The 23,621-nt window shown below is 42.8% G+C and overlaps 2 protein-coding genes across 9 annotated transcripts in view; both read right to left on the bottom strand.

Annotated features, from left to right (window-relative positions):
* On the bottom strand, window positions 1-8,028 carry LOC120552563. 5 transcript variants are annotated; one of them, XM_039790727.1, is made up of 5 exons: window positions 7,636-8,028; window positions 7,456-7,590; window positions 6,903-7,281; window positions 2,656-3,257; window positions 1-596 (listed from the first exon to the last, which is right to left on the bottom strand). In XM_039790727.1, exons 1-5 carry the CDS (start codon window positions 8,005-8,007, stop codon window positions 162-164), a joined length of 1,923 nt encoding a protein of 640 aa, XP_039646661.1. In that variant the 5' UTR covers window positions 8,008-8,028; the 3' UTR covers window positions 1-161. The 5 variants fall into 5 exon arrangements, with proteins under 5 accessions (XP_039646661.1, XP_039646662.1, XP_039646660.1 ...); XM_039790728.1 differs by lacking the exon at window positions 7,456-7,590 and having other exon boundaries at window positions 7,591-8,028; XM_039790726.1 differs by having other exon boundaries at window positions 7,501-8,028.
* Window positions 8,029-14,478: 6,450 nt separating this feature from the next.
* LOC120552564 (nebulette-like) overlaps window positions 14,479-23,621 on the bottom strand; it is a 67,036-nt gene continuing 57,893 nt past the window's right edge. For 3 of the 4 annotated variants that reach the window (XM_039790732.1, XM_039790731.1, XM_039790730.1), the window contains 4 exons: window positions 22,198-22,290; window positions 19,226-19,345; window positions 16,713-16,852; window positions 14,479-15,180 (listed from right to left, as the gene is read on the bottom strand). In XM_039790732.1, coding sequence (XP_039646666.1) covers window positions 15,004-15,180; window positions 16,713-16,852; window positions 19,226-19,345; window positions 22,198-22,290 — 530 coding nt within the window. In that variant the 3' untranslated portion in view covers window positions 14,479-15,003. The remainder of the gene's footprint in view (window positions 15,181-16,712; window positions 16,853-19,225; window positions 19,346-22,197; window positions 22,291-23,621) is intronic. The other variant, XM_039790733.1, reaches the window with a different exon arrangement.

Raw genomic sequence — 23,621 nt, forward strand, 5'->3', positions numbered from 1 at the left:
AGCCCCACAATACTTCATTCAGAACGGTTTGACACATTTTGCCTTTAACAAACATTGCGATTTGGATATTGCACTATAGTCCATATTGCGATTTCGATAGATTTGCGATTGATTGTGCAGCCCTGGTATGCATCATCGCATCCCGACATCCTCTCCAGATCTCAGTCTTCGTCTAAAGACAAAGGTCCTTGAAAATTCACCATAACACAACAGTTGTGCCAGATCTGCCTGACCGTGCCCATCAGAGCGGGAGGTACGGGCGAGTCCCAGATGTGATTGGACTTAATTCGGCCTATCACCCTTCCCGCCACCGTCCTGAGGCGCGCCACGGCTTGCGTCTTCTCGCCGTCCTCTCTCGTAATCCCGGAGCGGGCTGAACGCTCGACCGGCGCAGCGACCAGTTTCGCCCCGACGCCGGAAAGGAGCTCTCCGATGCCGAATCCTTCGCCGGCCACCACTTCGTCCCCTGGCTCGAGTAAGGGAAGGACCCCGCTGACCTTCGTCATCTCCTCGTCCGAGACGCTTCCAGCGTACAGCGGCGAGAAGAAGGTCACCAGACCGTGGGGGGCGACTCCGATCAGTCCCTTAAAGTAGGGCTGCATAAAAAAACATAATCACGATTATTTTCGGTCAATGTTGAAATCTCGATAATTTGACACGATTACTCGTTAACTTCTGGAGAGATGTTGCAACTACTGAACTTAAAAAAACTTTAAATAAATCAACAGTAAAACTGATTTATGAAATTTGCCCTAATACTTACTAGGGCTGCTCCCTCTTAGTGGATTAGTCGACTAATCGGTCGTTTTGGTCTTGGTCAACTTAGATTTCTTTAGTCCATTAGTCATGTTTGATGTTTTTTTTCATGCTGAATGACTTATTTCCAAGAAACGTACGAGCACATCTCTGGTAAACACAAGAATTAAAGTGGCGCTTTATGCATGACTCTTTGCGGAGAAACTCAGATTGACAGATCTGTCGATTAAATCAACTAATCGATCAGTCGATACAACTGAACGAGTGTTAGTCGACTAAGAATTTCTTTAAATCGAGCACAGCCCTACCGGTTAGCATGCTGTGAGTAAAAGTGAGCAAAAGTGAGCCAACAAAAGACAAAAAAAAAAACAACCTAATTACTTGCACTGAGACAAAACATGCGTTGGCCCACCTATCTACAGCCAGGGGAGACCGGGATAAGAACTATTTCAACAAACAGTGGCTTAGTCCTTTAAAAAAAAACAATGGAAAAAGTTAAATAAATAAACAGTAAAACAAACAACAACAAAAACACACATACGTCTGTGAAATTTGCCGTAATACTTTAACTATTTAAAGTTGATCTTTTCATTCAGAAAAAAATTTTCTCGATTATTTTCTGTTTTTGGGATCGTTGGGCGTGTCGGTACACGATCCGTTCTGCACGTGCGCAAAATGTTCGCGCATGCGCTGTTGTGCGAGGATTCGCGACACTGCGCGACCTGTTTCACGCTTTTGGTCGACAGCTGAGCTAACGTTAGTTTAGCTAACGGCTAATTCGGCTAACCGCTAGCTGAGACAGCAATGACTTGAAAATAAACGTTAACACACATAACAGCTGTTACGTCAGCTCTACTTAACTTGTGCTCATTTAAAATACAATCACTCAACACTTTTTTGTTATTACTGTAAAGTCTTAATGTAGCTGTAGCTGCTTCTCCACATTAAGTTTGACTTAACTTTATTTTAGACTGAATCTAGCTGTCAGCTAGCGGTTAGCCGAATTAGCCGTTAGCTACACTAACGTTAGCTTCCCGGTGGAGGCTAGCGTGGAACAGATTGTGCAGTGTCGTATCTGTCGGTACACGATCCGTTCTGCACATGCGCAAGATATTACTGTTTACGACCTGCACGATCTGTTCCACGCTAGCCTATGGCTAGCCTCCACCGGGAAGCAAACGTTAGTTTAGCTAACAGCTAATTCGGCTAACGGGACGTTGACAGCTAGATTCAGTCTAAAATAACGTTAAGTCAAACTCAATGGGAGAAGCAGGCTACAGCTACATTAAGACTTAACAGTAACATAATAACAATAAAGACAAATATTGAGTGATTGTATTTTAAATGAGCACAAGTAAAGTAGAACTGACGTAACAGCTGTTATATATGTTAACGTTTATTTTCAAGTTTTATTTTGAGGGTCTTTTAAAGTTTAGCTACATGCTGTCTCAGCTAGCGCTTAGCCGAATTAGCCGTTAGCTAAACTAACGTTAGCCTGGCTGTCGACCGGAAGCGTGGAACCAGAACGGGCGGCAAAATTACGAATCCCACTATGGCCACGCCAAGACCCGCCCTACGAAGCAGCTTGATTGGTTGGGGTTAGGCATTTCACCTCTAGTGGTTAAGGTTAGGGTTAGGGATTGGTCAGGGGATAGGACCTGTACGTGTAAGCATGGACGCCTGGCCAATAGTAGTGTGTGAATGCTATTGAAGGGCGGGTCTTGGCGTGGCCATAGTGGGATTCGTAATATCGCGAACGGGCGGTGTCGTAAATCCTCGTACAACAGCGCATGCGCAGAACATTTTCGCGCACGCGCTGAACGGATCGTGTACCGACAGGGAGCCCTAAAAAAATCATAATCACGATTACATTTTCGATTAACTGCACAGCCCCCCTACCTTAAAGGTCGTCCCGTTTCTGCAGCGGGAGGACGCTCGCGATCGCGAAGAGGAAGCCGTCGCCGCCGCCGCCGCGGGAATCTCAGCGCAGTCCAGTATCACACGGACATCGGGACAGCACTTCTTGAATTTTCCGGGCATGGCGGCCTTCACCTTCTCCCTGCTCGCCCAAAGAGGAAGCGCCCCCAGAAGGAAGTAGAGGTAATTGGCCCAGGTGATGGTCACACGGCTCACTGCGGTTAAACGTATCCGGAACGTGTCGGCGATGACCTGCTCCTTCGCGCCGACCGCTACTTGCATACAGTAAATCAGAAATTCATCGATTAACGGCAGCGTGCTAGGGGGGCTGGGACTGGCGAGGAGGTCACCGGAGCCCTCGCCGATCCTCTGGGCTTCAGTCCAGGAGAGCAGCCGAGAGGCAGAAGGGGCGATGGACTCCCAGAAGATCCGAAACACGCGCTCGGACGGAAACCTGGTGTAGAATCTCATCTGGTCGTCTGACGCGCAGTAGCGGCCGAAGAGGTCTGACGACGGCGGCCGCAAGGCGTTCTTCAGCTGGGCCTCCAGGTACTCGATGTACTCAACCGTCCCGTCTAGCATACCTGGGGAGAATTAACACTTTCAGTCAGTCAGTCAGTCAGTCAGTCAGTTATTCATTCAGTTATTCATTCATTTCATTCATTCATTCATTCATTCATTCATTCAGTCAGTCAGTTATTCATTCATTCATTCAGTCAGTCAGTTATTCATTCAGTTATTCATTCATTCATTCATTCATTCATTCATTCATTCATTCAGTCAGTTATTCATTCAGTTATTCATTCATTCATTCATTCATTCATTCATTCATTCAGTCAGTTATTCATTCATTCATTCATTCATTCATTCATTCAGTTGAGTGGCATTAATAAAGCCCTGTGGAGAATAACAGCATTTCTTCTGATCAACTTTTAAGGTTGATGGAAATGAACAATTAGGCCTATTTACATAAGTCTCAGATAATGTAGCCATGTGGGGGTGTGTGTGTCTGTGTGTGTGTGTGTGTGTGTGTGTTTCTGTCAGTGTGTGTGCGTCTGTGTGCGTGTCTTTGTGTGTGTCTGTGTGTGTTTCTGTGTGCGTGTGTGTCTTTGTGTTTGTGTGTGTCTTTGTGTGTGTGTGTGTCTTTGTGTGTGTGTGTGTGTGTTTCTGTGTGCGTGTGTCTTTGTGTTTGTGTGTCTTTGTGTTTGTGTGTTCGTGTGTGTCTTTGTGGGTGTGTGTTTCTGTGTGCGTCTTTGTGTGTGTGTGTGTGTTGTGTTTCTGTGTGCGTTTTTTGTGTTGTGTGTGTGTGTGTGTGTGTGTTTCTGTCAGTGTGTGTGCGTCTGTGTGCGTGTCTTTGTGTGTGTCTGTGTGTGTTTCTGTGTGCGTGTGTCTTTGTGTTTGTGTGTCTTTGTGTTTGTGTGTTCGTGTGTGTCTTTGTGGGTGTGTGTTTCTGTGTGCGTCTTTGTGTGTGTGTGTGTGTGTTTCTGTGTGCGTGTGTTTCTGTGTGCGTGTGTGTCTTTGTGTTTCTGTGTGTTTCTGTGTGTGTGTGTTTCTGTGTGCGTGTGTGTCTTTGTGTTTCTGTGTGTTTCTGTGTGTGTGTGTGTTTCTGTGCGTGTGTGTCTTTGTGTTTGTGTGTCTTTGTGTTTGTGTGTGTTTCTGTGTGTGTCTGTGTGTGTTTCTGTGTGCGTGTGTGTCTTTGTGTGTGTGTGTCTTTTTTTGTTTGTGTGTGTTTCTGTGTGTGTGTGTTTATGTGTGAGTGTGTGTCTTTGTGTGTGTTTCTGTGTATGTGTGTGTGTCTGTGTGTGGTGTGTCTTTTGTGTGTGTTTCTTTTGTGTTTGTGTTTTTTTTGTGTGTGTTTCTGTGTGCATGTGTGTCTTTGTGTGTGTGTGTGTCTGTGCGTGTGTGTTTCTGTGCGTGTGTGTGTCTGTTTCTGTGTTTCTGTGTGCGTGTGTGTCTGTTTGTGTGTTTCTGTGTGCGTGTGTGTCTTTGTGTGTCTGTGTGTGTGTTTGTGTGTTTCTGTGTGCGTGTGTGTTTCTGTGTGCGTGTGTGTCTTTGTGTTTGTGTGTCTGTGTTTGTGTGTGTCTGTGCTTGTTTTCTGTGTTTGTGCTTTTTTTGTGTGTGTTTTGTGTGTTGTGTTTTTTTGTGTGTGTGTGTCTTTGTGTGTGTGTGTGTGTGTGTGTTTATGTGCGTGTGTGTCTGGTTGTTGTTTTTGGTTTTGTGTTTTGTGTGGTTGTGTGGTTTGTTTGTTTTTGTGTGTGATGTGTGTTGCTTGTTCTGTGTCTGTTTTTGTTTTTCTTTTTGTTTCCGTGCGTGTATGTGTTTGTTTTCTGTGTTCTTTTTTTGTGTTTGTGTTTGTGTGTGCTTGTCTTTTTGTTTGTGTGTGTTTCTGTGTGTGTTCTGTGTGTGTCTGTGTCTCTGGTTGTTGTTTTGTGTTTGTGTGTGTGTTGTGTGTGTGTGTGTGTGTGTGTGTGTGTGTGTGTGTTGTGTGTGGATTATATGTGTTACTCTCGATGTTTTTGTGTGTGTTTGTGTGATGTGTCTTTTGTGTGTGTGTGCTTTGTGGTTTGTTTTGTATGTTTCTTGTGTGTTTTGTGTGTGTTTCTGTGTGTGTGTGTGTTTCTGTGTGTGTGTTTTTTGTTTTGTATGTTTGTGTGTGTGTCTTTGTTGCTTTGTTCTTTGTGGGTGTGTCTTTGTGGTTGTGTGCGTTTCTGTGTGTCCTTTGGTGTGTCGTTTGTGTGTGTGTGTGTTTCTTTGTGTGTGTGTGTGTGTGTCTGTGTGTTTTTGTACGTCTTTGTGTGTGTGTGTCTTTGTGTTTGTGTGTTTCTGTGTGTGTGGTGGTTCTGTGTGTATTGTGTGTTTTGTGTGTGTGTCTGTGTTCTTGTGTGTGTTTGTGTCTTTTGTGTGTGTGTGTTGTCTTTTGTGTCTGTGTGTGTGTTTCTGTGCGTGTGTTGTTTGTGTGTGTGTGTGTTTGTGTGTGTGTGTTGTGGTTTCTTGTAAGTCTTTGTGTTTCTGTGGTCTGTGTGTTGTTTGTGTTTCTGTGTGTGTGTTTCCTGTGTGCGTTGTGTCTTTGTGTGTGTGTGTGTGTGTGTCTTTGTTGTTTGTGTGTTGTTGTGTGTGCTGTGGTTCTTTGTGTTTGTTCTGTGTGCTGCTGTTCTTTGTGTTTGTGTGTGTTCTTGTGTGTGTGTGTATGTTTCTGTGCGTGTGTGTCTGTGTGTGTTTCTCTGTGTTTGTGTTGTTTTCTGTGTGTGTGTGTTTCTGTGTGTGTGTGTCTTTGTGCCAGTGTGTCTTTTGTTTGTGTGTGTTTCTGTGTGTGTGTTGTGTGTGTTTCTGTTGTGAGTGTGTGTTTCTGTGCGTTGTGTGTTTTCTGTGTGTGTGTGTTGTTTCTTTGTGTTTCTGTGGGTGTGTTTTTGTTTTGTGTGTATTTGTGTGTGTTCTGTGTGTGTCTTTTGTGTTTGTGTGTGTTTGTGTGTGTGTTTTGGTTTGTGTGTTTCTGTGGCCCTGTGTGTCTTTGTGTGGGTTTGTGTTGTGTGTTCTGGTTGTGTGTGTGTTTGTGTGTGTGTGTGTGTTTTGTGTTTCTGTGGCGTGTGTGTCTCTTTGTGTGTGTGTGTTTCTGGTTTTTGTTTGTGTGTGTGTGTGTTTGTATGTATGTGTGTTTTGTGTTATTTTTTGTGTTTGTTTTGTGTGTGTTTTGTGTTTTCTGTGTTGTGTTGTTTTGTGTTGCGTGTGTTTTTGTGTTTGTGTGTGTTTCTGTGTGTGTGTGTTTGTGTGTGGTTGTGTTTCTGTGTTTCTGTACGTTTTTGTGCGCGGTGTGTCTTTGTGTTTGTGTGTGTGTCTGTGTGATTCTGTGTGCGTGTGTGTCTTTGTGTGTGTGTGTGTGTGTGGTCTTTGTTTTTGTGTGTGTGTGTGTGTCTTTGTTTGTGTGTCTGTGTGTGTGTTTGTGTGTTTCTGTGTGCGTGTGTGTCTTTGTGTGTGTGTGTGTGTGTGTGTCTTTGTGTGTGTGTGTGTGTGTGTCTTTGTTTGTGTGTCTGTGTGTGTGTTTGTGTGTTTCTGTGTGCGTGTGTGTCTTTGTGTGTGTGTGTTTGTCTTTGTGTTTGTGTGTGTGTTTCTGTGCGTGTATGTCTGAGTGTGTGCGTCTGTGTGTGTCTGTGTGTTAGTACTACTACTACTACTACTACTACTACTACTACTACTACTAACTACATAACGTGACAGGAAGTAGGATTTCTTACCTGCAGGCAGCGGCGTCGCATAATCGTGTTCCCGTTTCAAAGCGTCATACAACGCCTTCTTTATCTCGGCTCCTACAGACGGTACCGGCGGCCGTGTTACGTCCTTTATCTGGGCTCCTACAGACGGTACCGGCGGCCGTGTTACGTCCTTTATCTGGGCTCCTACAAACGGTACCGGCGGCCGTGTTACGTCCTTTATCTGGGCTCCTACAGACGGTACCAGCGGCCGTGTTACGTCCTTTATCTCGGCTCCTACGGACGGTACCGGCGGCCGTGTTACGTCCTTTATCTGGGCTCCTACGGACGGTACCGGCGGCCGTGTTACGTCCTTTATCTGGGCTCCTACACACGGTACCGGCGGCCGTGTTACGTCCTTTATCTCGGCTCCTACGGTACCGGCGGCCGTGTTACGTCCTTTATCTCGGCTCCTACAGACGGTACCAGCGGCCGTGTTACGTCCATTATCTCGGCTCCTACGGGCGGTACCGGCGGCCGTGTTACGTCCTTTATCTGGGCTCCTAGACGGTACCGGCGGCCGTGTTACGTCCTTTATCTGGGCTCCTACACACGGTACCGGCGGCCGTGTTACGTCCTTTATCTCGGCTCCTACACACGGTACCGGCGGCCGTGTTACGTCCTTTATCTCGGCTCCTACAGACGGTACCGGCGGCCGTGTTACGTCCTTTATCTCGGCTCCTACAGACGGTACCGGCGGCCGTGTTACGTCCTTTATCTCGGCTCCTACGGACGGTACCGGCGGCCGTTTTTGGCTCCGCTCATACACACGGTCCATTTTCCCTCCAGGGGTGAAATCGTTCCAGGGGAACAGGCTCGGGACGGCGTCTGCTTTCAGCCGGAGGATAGTGATGGAGAAGGGGGAACTCATCCCTAAAACGTAGTCGTCTAACGTGAAGTGTCTGCTGCAGACGTACGTGCTCCCGGTTTGAATGGTAAAGTCCGGTCCTTCTTCCCGCCGGATAGCCTGAATCCATCTCCGTCGGACTTCACCGTGGACAGGGAAGGAGTGAAACGACAGATACGGCTGCTTCTGGGAGTAACAGCAGCAGCCCGGGACGCTACAAGCCTTGCTCGTTGCTTGCGCCATTTGTTTACCCGTTGCCCTAAACCGCTGAGGAAGGAGAAGATAGCGTATATCCGGTAAAAAGAATACGGAAGTAAATTAGTAAGAAAATGTTTTGTTATTATTAGTAGTAGTAAAGAACATAGGTGCAACGCTAGTATGTACATATGCAACAGGTAAATACCAGATGTGCATATACAGAAAAAATATATGTAGAAAATAAATTTTAAAAAAAAGTTGTGAAATAAAGGTCTAACCATAGACCGTATAATATTAATGGACAAAGCATCCGGTTCGCCGAAGTGCTGCAATTGCGGAAGTGCCTTAAAAAATTCAGAATACAAATATACAAACAAACAAACAAGTCACAATCACAAATCCATCTAAAAAAACAGAGCTATTGCCTCGGGTCGAGCATATAAACAAAACCTAGGAGCTTATACCGTACAAAACAACATACAGAATGATATAAAAGAAAAGAAATAAAAAAATAAATAAATAGAAGGGGCTATCTCAAATTAAATTAAGAGTTTCAAATAAATAAATCAATTCAAGGGCTTTTTTTCCTTTCTTTTTTTTATCTTTAACCCAAAAGATTTTAACTCATTCTTCCAATGGATCAGGGAGGGTTTGGTCTTAAAATACATGAACAAATCATAGACTTCAATGCTAGAAGCCCACTTTAGCCATTCGCGTTTTCCCCGGTTACAGTTAACGTTTCTATGGTAACAGCGAGTTGGACCAATCAGAGACATTGGCTGTTACGCTTAGGATTGTGGGTACTGTTGTTTTTCTCCATAAGATCGCGGATAAAAACATGTTTTTCTTAAAACAAGGGTGATTTCATACAGACTTCTAGCTTCTACAGGAGCAGAGACTTTCGTTTCACGACCTCGTAGCTCGTGGTCAGTCTGCCTCGAATGGTTTAGACATTATGGGATGGTTTAGACATTATGGCTGCTAATCTAAATCCTTATGGAGAAAATGAATGGGATTTTTTTACTTCCGGAACCACACTGTTGAGCTCTATTGGCCATTTTTTAATTTGCAATACATATGAATATGTGTACAGGGTTCAACAATAAGGGTTGCCCAATGGCCCGGGACAACTTAATAAAACTACCCAGTCGCCTGTTCAGGCGTCATCGTATCATAAATCATCGGATTTTTTGAATGTGCTGTTGGCCAATCAAGAATTGAGTGAGCGCTTAATGCTTTTGACATTATTTTAAACTTTCGATGCTTTCAATGTTTGACTTCTGTGACGTTCTTCGTTTACATTTTTGACACTTTTTTTTGTCTATTTCTTTCTTTCTTTTTTTACAGTTTTTTGACTTTTTTCCCCAAAGTTTGACATTTTTTCGATATTTTTTGCTATGTTTTCCAAGGCTTTCCCCTCCCATTTAAAAAAAAAAAACTTTTTTCCAAGCAAAAAAAAAGAGACATTGTAAGGGGCCAGTAAAAAATGACTTTGGGTAAGTAGAATTTGTTTTTTTTTACTGGCCCGACCGGACAAGTGAAAAAAAAAACCTTAGCGTTGAACCCTGGTGTATAAATGATTGTGGCAGTGTTTAATGTTTGTTTTTTTAATGACAGTTTTAAAGCCTTTCTATTGACGAGCATTGTCAAATAATAGCTATAAATGCTGTGATGCTGTACACTGGAGATTTGTTGCATAAATGTCTATAAAGCATCAAGCTATTCAAATAAACATGAATTGAAAACATTGTCTGAGATTCTAAATAAGAAAAACCACACTCCTGCTGACAAATTATTCATATTTTATTTCTACAACATGAAACACACTGCAATTATCACATGGCAAACAAAACATAACTGAGATCGAGTGATATACATCTTCAAATAAACTTACTATAATCTGTGACGACATACGGACTAAATAAAAAAAAAACTTTACAACGGTGACATTAGAAGCCAAAACAAAATCCCTCCCCCCCAATGTCTTCCCAAAATGAACAAAGTTAACTTATGAATACACGGTTAATTATATTCTATTGTGTTTATGAAATCAAACGTACAAAAAAACGCTCTCCAGCTAGAATGACAAATCATGGCAGAGTGAAGTTTTGATTCAATACAAAACGATGAGAATGACCGCGCGATGCAATCCACACAGCAAGACCAACAGACCCGAAAAACACAACGCACTGGACACATACAGGTACAAGAGTAAAATATATCTTTCCAAAAAAACATAGACAGGAGCCCGTGTATCAAAATAGTCTGCGACATAGAGAGAAATGTCAAGGCCTGACGTACTTTACAGTCCCTTTAAATGTCAGTCTGTGTGTTAAGTCTTCTGCACAGCACGGGGACGCTTTTATTACAGTAACTGACTAAAGAGACACAGAAAGACCCGGTGTGTTAGTGAAGACTTTTACAACACACAGAGGTTAGTGTTGCTGTTTAAAACCAAAGCCGTGCCACTGTGGGACCTTTCAACGCGTTCTCACTCCGAGCTCGTAAAATACGTTTGGGCAGTGGCGGTCAGCGTCAGAAATAACGCAAAAAGCGCCTTCAGCGTGAGTAGAACGCACCGGGGAGAGCAGCAGCTACACGACGTTTGAAGATGATGTAGCACTAAGAGAGGCTACGGTAGGGAGTAGTATGAAAGGCCGAAATACCGCATAGGGAGGTTGGTCGGGGGGGTGGGGGAGGGGTGAATGGGTCAAACAACACAGGACGTTCACCCAGGAGACCGGGGATCGTGTCCCGCGTGTCACGTTTCCTAAACCCCGACTCTCCCGTTCTTCTTTATCTAAACCCAACTGTCCCGTTCTTCTTTATCTAAACCCAACTGTCCCGTTCTTCTTTATCTAAACCCAACTGCCCCGTTCTTCTTTATCTAAACCCAACTGTCCCGTTCTTCTTTATCTAAACCCAACTGCCCCGTTCTTCTTTTCCTAAACCCAACTGTCCCGTTCTTCTTTATCTAAACCCAACTGTCCCGTTCTTCTTTTCCTAAACCCAACTGCCCCGTTCTTCTTTATCTAAACCCAACTGTCCCGTTCTTCTTTATCTAAACCCAACTGCCCCGTTCTTCTTTACCTAAACCCAACTGCCCCGTTCTTCTTTTCCTAAACCCAACTGTCCCGTTCTTCTTTATCTAAACCCAACTGTCCCGTTCTTCTTTATCTAAACCCAACTGCCCCGTTCTTCTTTTCCTAAACCCAACTGCCCCGTTCTTCTTTTCCTAAACCCAACTGTCCCGTTCTTCTTTTCCTAAACCCAACTGTCCCGTTCTTCTTTACCTAAACCCAACTGTCCCGTTCTTCTTTACCTAAACCCAACTGTCCCGTTCTTCTTTATCTAAACCCAACTGTCCTGTTCTTCTTTATCTAAACCCAACTGTCCCGTTCTTCTTTACCTAAACCCAACTGTCCCGTTCTTCTGTACCTAAACCCAACTGTCCCGTTCTTCTTTACCTAAACCCAACTGTCCCGTTCTTCTTTATCTAAACCCAACTGTCCCGTTCTTCTTTATCTAAACCCAACTGTCCCGTTCTTCTTCACCTAAACCCAACTGTCCCGTTCTTCTTCACCTAAACCCAACTGTCCCGTTCTTCTTTACCTAAACCCAACTGTCCCGTTCTTCTTTACCTAAACCCAACTGTCCCGTTCTTGTCCCACTTGTAATGGAAATGTAAGCCCTCCAACGACCTTTTCCTTAACATAACTGCGTCAAAAGTGACGCCAATAATCCCAACCAAGCGCGTTTAGATCTGACGCTAAAGGAGACTTTTAGCGTCAACAACAACGCCAAAGGCACCCGACCAGGCATCCGTATTTGACGCGTTGGGAGTGAGAACCTGTCGGATCTTTCTGTCTTTGTGTAATTATATTTCAGAAGTCAAAAACTAAAACTACACTCACCTGGACATTAATTAAAACTCAGGATAAATAAATGATTAAACTTGAGAGATCTCTAAAGCTTTGTTCCTACAAATGTGTTATTGTCGCCTTTATTTATTTATTTATTTTTTTTAATTCCTCCACTCATCCCTCCTTCCTTTGGTTGCATCATTTCCGAGTAAAAAGCCAGAAATGTACTTGTGTTTTTCTAAATGTATCCTTATCTTCCAATTCTAAAAACCCAAATGTCAGATCTGAATGTGTTTCCTTTTCTCTGCTCCTCTCCTTTTCTCCTCCATCGTTACGTTTGGATTTTGTGGTTGTACGAGCTTCTTATCTCCGCTCTCTTCAAAGCCACCAGACTCCTTTGACAAAAATGTATTAATTTGACCTCGTTGGACACGGGAGTTGCTGCTCTGCCGCTGCCTCCGTCGGTTAGTTTGTGTGAATGCTGAAGGCTGTTCTTCTACGTATTCATTATTTTTCCGTACCCATTTTCTCTTTTTTGCAACTCCTTCCATATTTTTCGACATAGAAACGTCATTCAATCGTCCAAACGTTCAGCACGATTAGGACAGTGCTGCTTATATACACATTTTCCATAACTTTTATAATTTCTGAAATATTCAACATTTTTCCCCCCATTCAAGTGAATGGACGGAATTTTCAGATTTGACCCAGATTCGTTAAATTTTTTAACTGCTATCCACTCGTTCATACACTTACCGAGAAACCCCGTTCAAACGTTAAAATGTCCCACATCTTTCAGACATACTGGGTAGCGCACACAGCATTCACACCTCTCTAGTTATTCTGTGTTATTGTGTGACTGTGGTGGACTCAACTCCCGTGTCCTGCGATTTAAAATGACATGAAATGTCAAAATGAAAATATTTGGTCAAAGGAGTCTGGTGGCTTTGAAGAGAACATAGAGAACGGCTTCAGTTCCCTGTCGTAAAGGGCCGTCTGACAGCTAGGTGAAGCTCAGAAAATATCCTAAATATAGCGTCCACTTGCACTGCTATTTATTTTTGCAAATGATAACAAATTGTATTCATAATGTGCTTGAATTGCTGAAAAATATAATCGGATATAGTTTGTTGCAGGTCATGTGAAAATGACAGATTCTTCCAATCTCTTCTACCTTCTACCTTCATGCATCCTTCCGCTCTTATTCCCTTCTCTAGTTGTAATATTTGACATAACTTATCGACAGCATGCTAGATTAATATCTTTGCGTCTTCTCTCGCTTGCTTTTCTTTCCACCTCAACAAAAGAACGTCTCCGTTCTTATATCAGCAGTCGGTGATGTTCAGAGTATTCAGACTAGGGCTGGGCGATATGGAGAAAATCAGATATCACGATATTCTTGACCCAATACGTCAATATCGATATTGCAGCGATATTCTAGGGTTGAAAATTGGGGCTTTAACAAAATATCTTCACACTTAGATTTTAGATAATCATCAGTAATGTGGATATAATGTCTAAGTGGGGAAAAGGCAAATAATAGAACAGCTAGAACAGTCTGGTAAGTTCAGAAAAGTACATCTCTTTACTGTAATGCAACCTTTAAAACCAGGAAAAGACACTTATGTCATATCACGATATCCAAAATCTAAGACGATATCTAGTCTCATATCACAATATCGATATAATATAGATATATTGCCCAGCCCTAATTCAGGCTATTGTTTTTGTTTTTAAAAATTCACGTCAGACAGCCTCGACTGCTTCGTCTTTAGTTGGTTATTGCCTACATTTCCCAAAATGCCTCTTCACCCTTGTGTTGTCCTCCGGTCAAAATTTGAGCCATTTTCCAAAAGTTTCTGGATCATAAATTTGGGTTTCTTTCAACCAAATTGTCAAAAAAAAAAGAAATACCTTGGATGGTTCAATACGACGCTCTTCACAAGTAAAATAAATAATCAGTTCACTGCTTTCACGTTTTATTAAATGTTATAGCATTTGAAGAAAAAGTGATAAAAGAACGTTGAAAAACGTCATAAAAATGTCGGAAAAAGCTTTAAAAAACATGGTAAACAATTCAACAAAAACGTCAAAAAAAAGAGCAGAAAAAAACGAACAGCAAACACAGCACCCAGGAGAATAGTAAAATGTTGTATATTATATATATATATATTATTAACCACTGTTTAGAAACTAAAGCCAGCTCCATTTTTCCTTTTCAGTTTCCACGGCTGCTTCTTCTTCTTCTCCTCCGGGTAAAACACGGCCACGTTGCATTGTGGGTATACAGGAGTAAAATGTAAGGTACAGTACAGGCCAAAAGTTTGGACACACCTTCTCATTCAATGCATTTCCTTTTTTATTTTCATGACTATTTCCATTGTAGATTCTCACTGAAGGCATCAAAACTATGAATGAACACATATGGAATTATGTACTTAACAAAAAAGTGTGAAATAACTGAAAACATGTATTATATTTTAGATTCTTCAAAGTAGCCACCCTTTGCTTTTTTATTAATAAGGGAAACAATTCCACTAATTAACCCTGACAAAGCACACCTGTGAAGTGAAAACCATTTCAGGTGACTACCTCATGAAAAAAAAAAAAAAAAAAAAAAAAAAAGAAAAACACATAAAAAAAAAAAAAAAAAAAAAAAAAAAAATGAATGAGAAAGTGTGTCCAAACTTTTGGCCTGTACTGTACATCGTATGTACACTCAAATTAGCAGTGCATTGTGGGTATTTCATAATAGGACTATATAGTGACCGCGGAGGATTCGAACACCACTACTGTACAAAATGCCGAACGCACTATATAGGGAACTATTTCTGTGATATGGAAACGGTCTCCAACACAGCTCCTTGTCCCTGTAGCTGCATTGCATTCTGGTCTATTTCCTGATTTAAAAAAAAAACAAAAACACATTTTTGTCTGTATTTGAAACATCCAAAAAATGTAAACCATCCCTGAAATGCAAGGAACATCACCGACTGCTGACTTTTTAACAGCAAGGGCGGATTTCATTCATCACATTTTTACCATTTCTCCCCCCTGTCCCTCTCCCTTCCTCCCTCTCTACCTCTCTCCCTCTCTACCTCTCTCCCTCTCTACCTCTCTACCTCTCTCCCTCTCTACCTCTCTCCCTCTCTACCTCTCTACCTCTCTCCTCTCTCCTCTAGTTGCAGCACTCCACGTAGTTCGCCGGCAGCATGCCAGACTTGCCGGTGCGCTGCACGGTGCCGTACATCCAGCCCTCGTCGATGGGCTGAGCGTTGACGATGACGTCTCCGTCCCTGAAGGAGACCTCGTCGTGGTCCTGCGCCGCGTAGTCGTACAGCGCCCGGTAAACACGCTGCAGACGACATCAGACATCACAGGGAGAGTGGGGGGGCTTTAAAATCAGGGGACAAGAATGCCCAGAATGCACCACTCAGCAACTAACCAGTGTGAAAGAAAAGTATAGCTGGTGCCCTCCAATTTTTAGGCCAAGACGGTGTTGTGAATCTGTTACATTTCATTCTGTAAAAACTCTGAACAAAGTCTCTCTTATGTGTTTTAATTGGATCACACATTTGTATCATACATCAGCAAACGTGTCAAACTCGAGGCCCGCGGGCCAAATCCGGCCCCTCACAGATTATGATCCGGCCCGCATATCAGTTTAGGTTCACGATACATTTTGGCCCACCTAGTTTTTGTCACTTTTTCTGGCTTTGTTGTCACTTTTGCCGAAGTTTTTGTCAATTTTTCTGAAGTTTTTTTCCACTTTTTCTGACGTTTTTGTCACTTTTGCCGAAATTTTTGTCATTTTTTTCTGACGTTTTTGGGCGCTTCTTTTCTACGATGGCTGAGGAACTTTTTCCTGACTTCTTTAGGACTTTATGTCGACCAAATTTGTAAGCGAGAAGACTATATGACACGTGCAATAATACAGTCAAATATATTTTACTTTCGATTAAATAAAAGCCTATCAATAAACTAAACATGTCTGGCCCTTGATGTGGTTCTTATTTTCCAGTGTGGCCCTCTGGGAAGTTGAGTTTGACAACCCTGCATTAGCCGCATTTCCATCAACGTATTTTTGAAGTATCGCATTAGAAAATGTCGGTGGAAACGGCAAAATTTCGAAAAACAACTTCTTCAAATTCGCAAAAAAGGTTGTTACACTCGCTTGATTTGGTTTTTGCACTCGATGGTGTTTTAAGCCTCAAACGTCGCCTTCCAGGCAGCTAACCTTAACCTTAATCCTGAACATAACCATTGCCGCGCTGCCTGGAAGGCGACGTCGGGGGCTTAAAACACCAAACATTTTCTTTGCCTTTTTCAGAAAAAGAGCTAATGCGCAAAATCTGAGATGGAAACAGCTTTTAAAAACAACAAAGTCTCACTTATGCATTTTAATTGGGATCACACATTTGTATCATACATTAGTTGCGCTTCCATTAAAGTATTTTTGAATTATCGCATTAGAAAATGTCGGTGGAAACGGAAAAATTCTAAAAAAAAAAACATCTTCAAATTCGCAACAAAAAGTTGTTACGCTCGCTTGAGGTGGTTTTTGCCTTTTTCGAAAAAGAGTTAATGCGCAAAATGGGAGATGGAAACAGCTTTGGCGAATAAGTTGTGACGTAGCAAACATGTAAGTCACATGACTGATTTCCCCTGTCGGCGTCATCCCGGATATATTACCGCAACGCGGCGCGAAAACATGGCTGAGCGTGCCAATAAACTATACTGGCCCTTGATGTGTTTCTATTTTTCACAGTGTGGCCCTCAGTGAAGTTGAGTTTGACGCCCCTGCTGTAGATGATAGGATACGAACCACAAAACAATTGGTATCATATTATTATTATATAACAGGCGGCTGGGTGAAATGGAACATACCATTGTGGCGGAGTGCGGGGGGGAGGTGACGGATCTGACGGACGACATGCTGGTCTGGTGCATGTAGCCGTGATACTGCTGCTGCTGCTGGTGCTGGTGCATGTGGATGCCCTGATGGTACGCTCCAGGGAGGACTGGAGCTGGGCCACAGACACACACAGACACACACACACACACACACACACACACACACACACACACACACACACACACACACACACACACACAGAATATATAAGTCCAAAGAATTATAATAAACTTTATTTATACAGCACCTTTCAAAACCCTGGTTACAAGATGCTGTACAGAGCACCATTAAAGGTGCAGTACGCGATGCTGCGCCAAGATTGTTTACATATATTTTGATATATATTTGAACTCAACAGCCAAAGAAATACAACCCCCTTCGGGGCTCCGGGCCCTCCCCCCCCAGATTCATGGACCGATAACTACTACACATCCCCCCGCCAAGTTAATAGGACAATTGTCCAGCTTGTATTTACCTTCACAAAAGTTCTCGTGTTGCCGCTGACAGGCTCAGATTAATATTGTAAGTGTCTGACAACATTATGGAAAGGATGTTTAAGGAGGTAGACCTTTCTGTTAAAGAGTAAGATCCTTTTTTTAAACATAATAACATCCGCGAAATTGCGTTCGCTAAACCCACCAGACTCCATGTAAATAAACAGTCATTTTAGCATTGTAAAACACACTTCATTCAAAGTCGACAGAAACTAAATAAAACTATGAGAAGACGTTTTGGGTTGTCTTTCCACTTTTCCAACCATCACAACTCTAGTTTTGGTTGAAATAAACACATAGTTTACTGATTTACATGTGAGAATATGTTGGCTCTATAAACGCTAAAATTATAGCTTTTTTAAATGGAGTCTGGTGGGTTCAGAGCTAGAGACTTCAGAGCTGTTTCTGGTTAAACAGAAAGCTCTCACAGAGGTTTCAGATTCACGGACTGATAACTACTGGACCCCCGCCCCCACCACCACCACCACCACCACCATCATCAACTGTCGCTGCCTGTTTCTGATTGGCTGGAACTGTGTTTTGTGGCTCGTGAACGCTCTTTCTGTCTGTTTTTCATTTACACAGCCAGAGCTGTGTATTATAACCGGATTATTTTTCCCAGCGCACACAGAAAATATTATTATTCCCTGAATTTGACAAAACGTGTAATGGATTACCATCACTTACTGCATCTTTAATTAACATGAATAAAAACTAGAAAATGAAAGGCAAACAGAAGTGAAACATTCAAACAATAACACAATAAAAAAAAAAAAAACATCCAGGAGGCACAACACACACCCTGCTGGACAAAGTGCATACGAAAAAACAAACTGAGTTTTTAAACAGCTTCTTGAAACCAGCGACTGATGAAGAAGAGCCTCCTCTGCTGTGAACACACGGTGGATTTTAGAGAAATGTCAGAGTGAGTGATGTGAGTCAAACTGGCAAACAGCACAACCTGTAAGAAGAATTAGTTTTATTTGTGGATTAGAGACTTCAAAACAACGTGGAAAACACATGCGAGTGTCTCCGATGGCGGCCCCTCCTTCCTGTTATATACTGTAGATATACAGGGGTCATACGCATTTTAACCATGACTTTTTGGCAAATTTCCATGACTATGTGTTCCCGAAAATGTCAGTCGACATTATACAATAAGAATACAAATCTGTGTTAAAGTTTACCCTAAAATGAACGACAATGCATGTGGTTCATAGTGGGATTCATAATATCGCTCCCTGAAATTCTATGACTTTTCCAAAACTTTCCGGGTCTTTTTATGTTTCCAAAACCTTTCCAGGCCTGGAATTAGCATTTTTCAAATTCCATAACTTATCCAGGTTTTTTCAAAACGTATGAACCCTGCATATATACAGTACAGGCCAAAAGTTTGGACACACCTTCTCATTCAATGCGTTTCCTTTTTATTTTCATGACTATTTACATTGTAGATTCTCACTGAAGGCATCAAAACTATGAATGAACACATATGGAATTATGTAACAAGTGTGAATTAACTGAAAACATGTCTTATATTTTAGATTCTTCAATGTAGCCACCCTTTGCTTTTTAATAATAAGGAAAAAAATTCCACTAATTAATCCCTGACAAAGCACACCTGTAAAGGTAAAACCATTTCAGGTGACTACCTCATGAAGCTCATTGAGAGAACACCAAGGGTTTGCGTAGATTATCAAAAAGCAAAGGGTGGCTACTTTGAAGAATCTAAAATATAAGACATGTTTTCAGTTAATTCACACTTTTTGTTAGTATATAATTGCATATGTGTTCATTCATAGTTTTGATGCCTTCAGTGAGAATCTACAATGTAAATAGTCATGAAAATAAAAAGGAAACACATTGAATGAGAAGGTGTGTCCAAACTTTTGGCCTGTACTGTATAAATATATATATATATATATATATATATATATATATATATATATATATATGACTAAAGTGAGAAAGGAAGCCATGAGTGAAGATACCGGGCGTTTCGGAGCTGCTGCGGTCCCAGAGGTCAGAGGTCAGGGAGCTGACCGACTGCGCCCGGCTGTGGCTGACAGACTGCTGCGAGTGCTGCCGGCTGAGTCTGCTTTCGGCCCGCTCTACCGGGCAGCCACCACCGGGGCGGAAATAAACACAAGGATGGACAGAACAGAACAGAAAACAAGGAGAGGAAATAAAAAGTGAGCCAAAGAAAGAGAGAGAGAGAGAGAGAGAGAGAGAGAGAGTAACAAACACAGAAACATCGGAACATGTGTTCAAGGACGAGGCTCGCAACATTTCTCTTATTGGCAGCAAATCCCACGAAAAGACCGAATGACACTACCTGATGTGAGTCGAGTGCAGATGTGAGTTGCGCGCGCGTCACTTTGCGACAAGTAGCCTCCAATATACTGTCTATGGGTTTTGAGCTAACGTTAGCAATCAAAAAATCATGGATAGCTAAAACTAGTGTCCTATATTTAGGGCACTAGCTAAAACGTTTTTGAAATGACTGCTAGCTAAGATGCTAAAGGCGTTTTGAGCTAACGTTAGCAATCAAGTAGCCTACTAGATGCTAACGGCGTTTTGAGCTAACGTTAGCAATCAAACAATCATGGATAGCTAAAACTAGTGTTCTATATTTAGGGCACTAGCTAAAACGTTTTTTCAATGACTGCTAGCTAAGATGCTAATGGCGTTTTGAGCTAACGTTAGCAATCAAGTAGCCTACTAGATGCTAACGGCGTTTTGAGCTAACGTTAGCAATCAATTAGGCTACTATATGCTAACGGCGTTTTGAGCTAACGTTAGCAATCAAACAATCGTTGATAGCTAAAACGTTTTTGAAATGACTGCTAGCTACAAGTTAGCAATCAGACACAACAAAGGCTGTCACTTGAATGGCGTTTTGAGCTAACGTTAGCAATCTAACAATCATAGATAGCTAAAACATTTTGGAAATTATTTCCATCTTCTGTTATCGTATGTAAAGAGAAAAAGTTTATTATTTTACAGATTTCACAATTTTCAGTTAAAACACGTTATGCCGTAAACCGTTTGAATCTGAGCATGCGCAACTCACATTGGCACTCGACTCACATCGGGCAGTGACACCGAAAACCAACCAATGTGTTAGTTCGTCTGTACAAATAGTCTGACTTCCTGTCTGTGGCTCTCAGCCATGGACGGATTATGAGAAAATAGGCCTTTACATCTTTTTGTGGAGGTTTTGCATCTTTTTTTTGGCAGTTTTGCGTCTATTTTTTAGTCCTATAGGGTAATTTCGTAGTCGATATATGTACGACTTTGGTAGTCTCTGGGCCCCTGGGAAAAACCTGAGCCCATTGGATCCTTCTGAAGATGCAGGGCCCTATTTTAACAATGTAAGCGTGAAGCGCCTGGCGCAGGTGCATTTAGGGCGTGTCCAAATCCACTTTTGCTAGTTTGATGGCTGATAAAAGTGTCCGTGCGCCGTTCTAAAGGGTTGTACTTAGTGTCTTCATTAATCAGAGGTGTGTTTTGGGCGTAACATGCAATCAACCAATCAGAGATCATCTCCCATTCCCTTTAAAAGCCAGGTGTGTTTGGACCTTGGAGCATTGCTGTTATGATGGAGGATTTGCACCGTAATATTTTTATTTGTAATCTTCTGCATGTGTGTGTGCGGCGGGGGTGTGTGTTTTTTTTTTTTTTTTTTTGTGTGTGTTTGTGTGTGTGTGTGCTGCTGTGTATCCCTGTGTGTGTAACAAGCATATGTGTGCGCTGCGTGCACGAAGCCTAGGCGTATGCATTCTAATGCTCTGTTAAAATAACACTGAAATGCTGCGTTATGGACTTTGGACCAGGTTTTTGTTGGTCAATGGCATGATCACTTCCCGCTGCCTCAAGATAGCAATACGCCCAGAATGCACCTGAACACACCTCCCTGTAAGACCAGCACGGCCAGAATGCACCTGAACACACCTCCCTGTAAGACCAGCACGCCCAGAATGCACCTGAACACACCTCCCTGTAAGACCAGCACGCCCAGAATGCACCTGAACACACCTCCCTATAAGACCAGCACAGCCAGAATGCACCTGAACACACCTCCCTGTAAGACCAGCACGCCCAGAATGCACCTTAACACACCTCCCTGTAAGACCAGCACGCCCAGAATGCACCTGAACACACCTCCCTGTAAGACCAGCACGCCCAGAATGCACCTGAACACACCTCCCTGTAAGACCAGCACAGCCAGAATGCACATGAACACACCTCCCTGTAAGACCAGCACGCCCAGAATGCACCTGAACACACCTCCCTGTAAGACCAGTACGCCCATGGGCCACAGGTACATTTGCTATTTAAACAACACAGGCTCTGGACAGGAAACTGACAACTGCGTCGGACTTAAACTAGCAAAGAGACTTGTGTCGGGCTTTGCGCGCGCTGCACCGGGTGCAAGATAGGGCCCTTAATCTTTACTGTACCCAAATCTCAGTTTCAGGAATTTCCTAAAACAGCTGCTGACTGTAGTTCACACCAAACAAACAGGAGGACATAGTGCATTTGTTGGGGACTATTTTCAGCGGTACGCTTGGTGCTCTGGGCAGTATTCATGGCAGCAGGATGGTGTGTGTGTGTGTGTGACTGAGCCAGAATAAACTAACAGTGTGTGTTAGTGGCGAGGAAGGAACAGCAGTGTGACTCACTGATACACACACAGTACTTGTTAGAAAATACAATCCCCGATCGTTTGAGGCTCTTTATGGGATTTGTTGACAATATGAAAAAATATCTACAAAGTGAACCACAAGGCGAGTGCGACTAAAACACTGAACAAAGATTGAAAGACCTTTCGTACTGGTGTTAATTCAAACAAGCGGCACGAGATCTGTTTTCAAGCCTTGGTTGTGGTAAACTACAGCAGCCGCAGCCTGGTGTAGTTTATTTTAGTAGAAGAGAGGGGGGGGGGGGGCAGGGGAACTACCAGACATCCTGCGGAGGCTCTTGGACTGGATGTTGTCCTCCAGAGGGTCAAAGTCAAAGATGGAGCCGGGGTCCGTCCTCCACACCTTCAGGTCTTCAGAGAGGAGGAAGAGCTCATTTAAAGCCTAACTCTCGCCAAAATGCAACCTAGGGTCTTTTTGTGAATGTACCCGAGTTAAACTTTCGTTTAAAAGCATTTTAGGACGGAATCGCCACTTTTAAGATTTACCCTCTTTTAGTTTTTTGGTCAAATGGCCTTTTGAATGGGAGTGCTAGGGGCACTTTTAGGCCCCGTCCACACGTACCAAAACGATCTTTTTTTTACACGTCTTCCCTGGATTCGTTTCAAGAAAAGTTGCGTCCAAACGAATCCACTTGTAAATGACTCAACACGCTACTTCATATTCCAGGCCTATAGGCGGCGCTGTTTCTGCTACAGAAATTCCCCAAAAACGGAGAAGAAGAGCATAGTCATTTCCACTTCCTATCATAACATGACTAGATTATAACGTTCTCTTAATACATCCGTGGACTATAATCACTTTCACCACTGCTCATTTTATAAAGGCTGCCGCAAGAAAACGTGTCTTTGTTTACATTGTATAATGTGCTGTTGGATTGCCTTTTATTTTGCATGATTGCAGCGCGCTAGTAGCTAGCTAACGTTAGCGCGCTAACGTTAGCTAGCTCTAACATCGGCAGTCAAACAAACATCAATGATCCATGAATGACGTTGGCTACATAACGTTAGCAATATATCTTGTGTAGAATTCAGAGGGAAGGGTAGGAAAAAAAAATAAAAAGGGTCAGGAAAAAAAAAACACGAAAAAGGGCATGGATGTGCTGGCTTAGCTTCAACGCAGTTGTGTGCGTCAGCGGCCGTGGGAGAGGGTGTAAAAGAGGGGTGTGGCGATGACATCATCGATACGGATCCGTATTCACCGTCCATACGAAGCCAAACGAGAGCCGTTTTGGGATTTTTTCACCCTGAGACCAGGTTTCAAAAAAGTGCGTTTTCAGGCAGTGCTTTTGCAGGTTTCGTCTGGACGGTCGGCCCAAACGATGCAAAACATGTGCGTTTGCACAAAAAAACGTTTCCGTGTGGACGGCCCCTTATGCTAGCCTCAAAATAGCTATTTTTAAAACACTAAGAAGGCTCGACACAACATGAGACTTTGCTCTAAGTATCACCGGGGGTCTGCACATCTGCACATGAACTCAGCATTGAGAACATTGTTTGTGTACCCAGAGTTTACTAAAAAGAAAGGTTTTTGAACAACTCACCGTAGCTCTTGTTGTTTCCGACCGGCCGCTACCACCTCGGCGGTCAAAACGAGTCGATATCAAAACAAGTAGCCCCAGATTTAGTATGTTCCGTGTGCATCGATGTAGTTAAGGTGTAGAGCCCCTGGTGATACTTCAGGC

The sequence above is a fragment of the Perca fluviatilis genome, chromosome 22, assembly GCF_010015445.1.
Source record: "Perca fluviatilis chromosome 22, GENO_Pfluv_1.0, whole genome shotgun sequence".
In the NCBI taxonomy this organism is placed as follows: domain Eukaryota; kingdom Metazoa; phylum Chordata; class Actinopteri; order Perciformes; family Percidae; genus Perca; species Perca fluviatilis.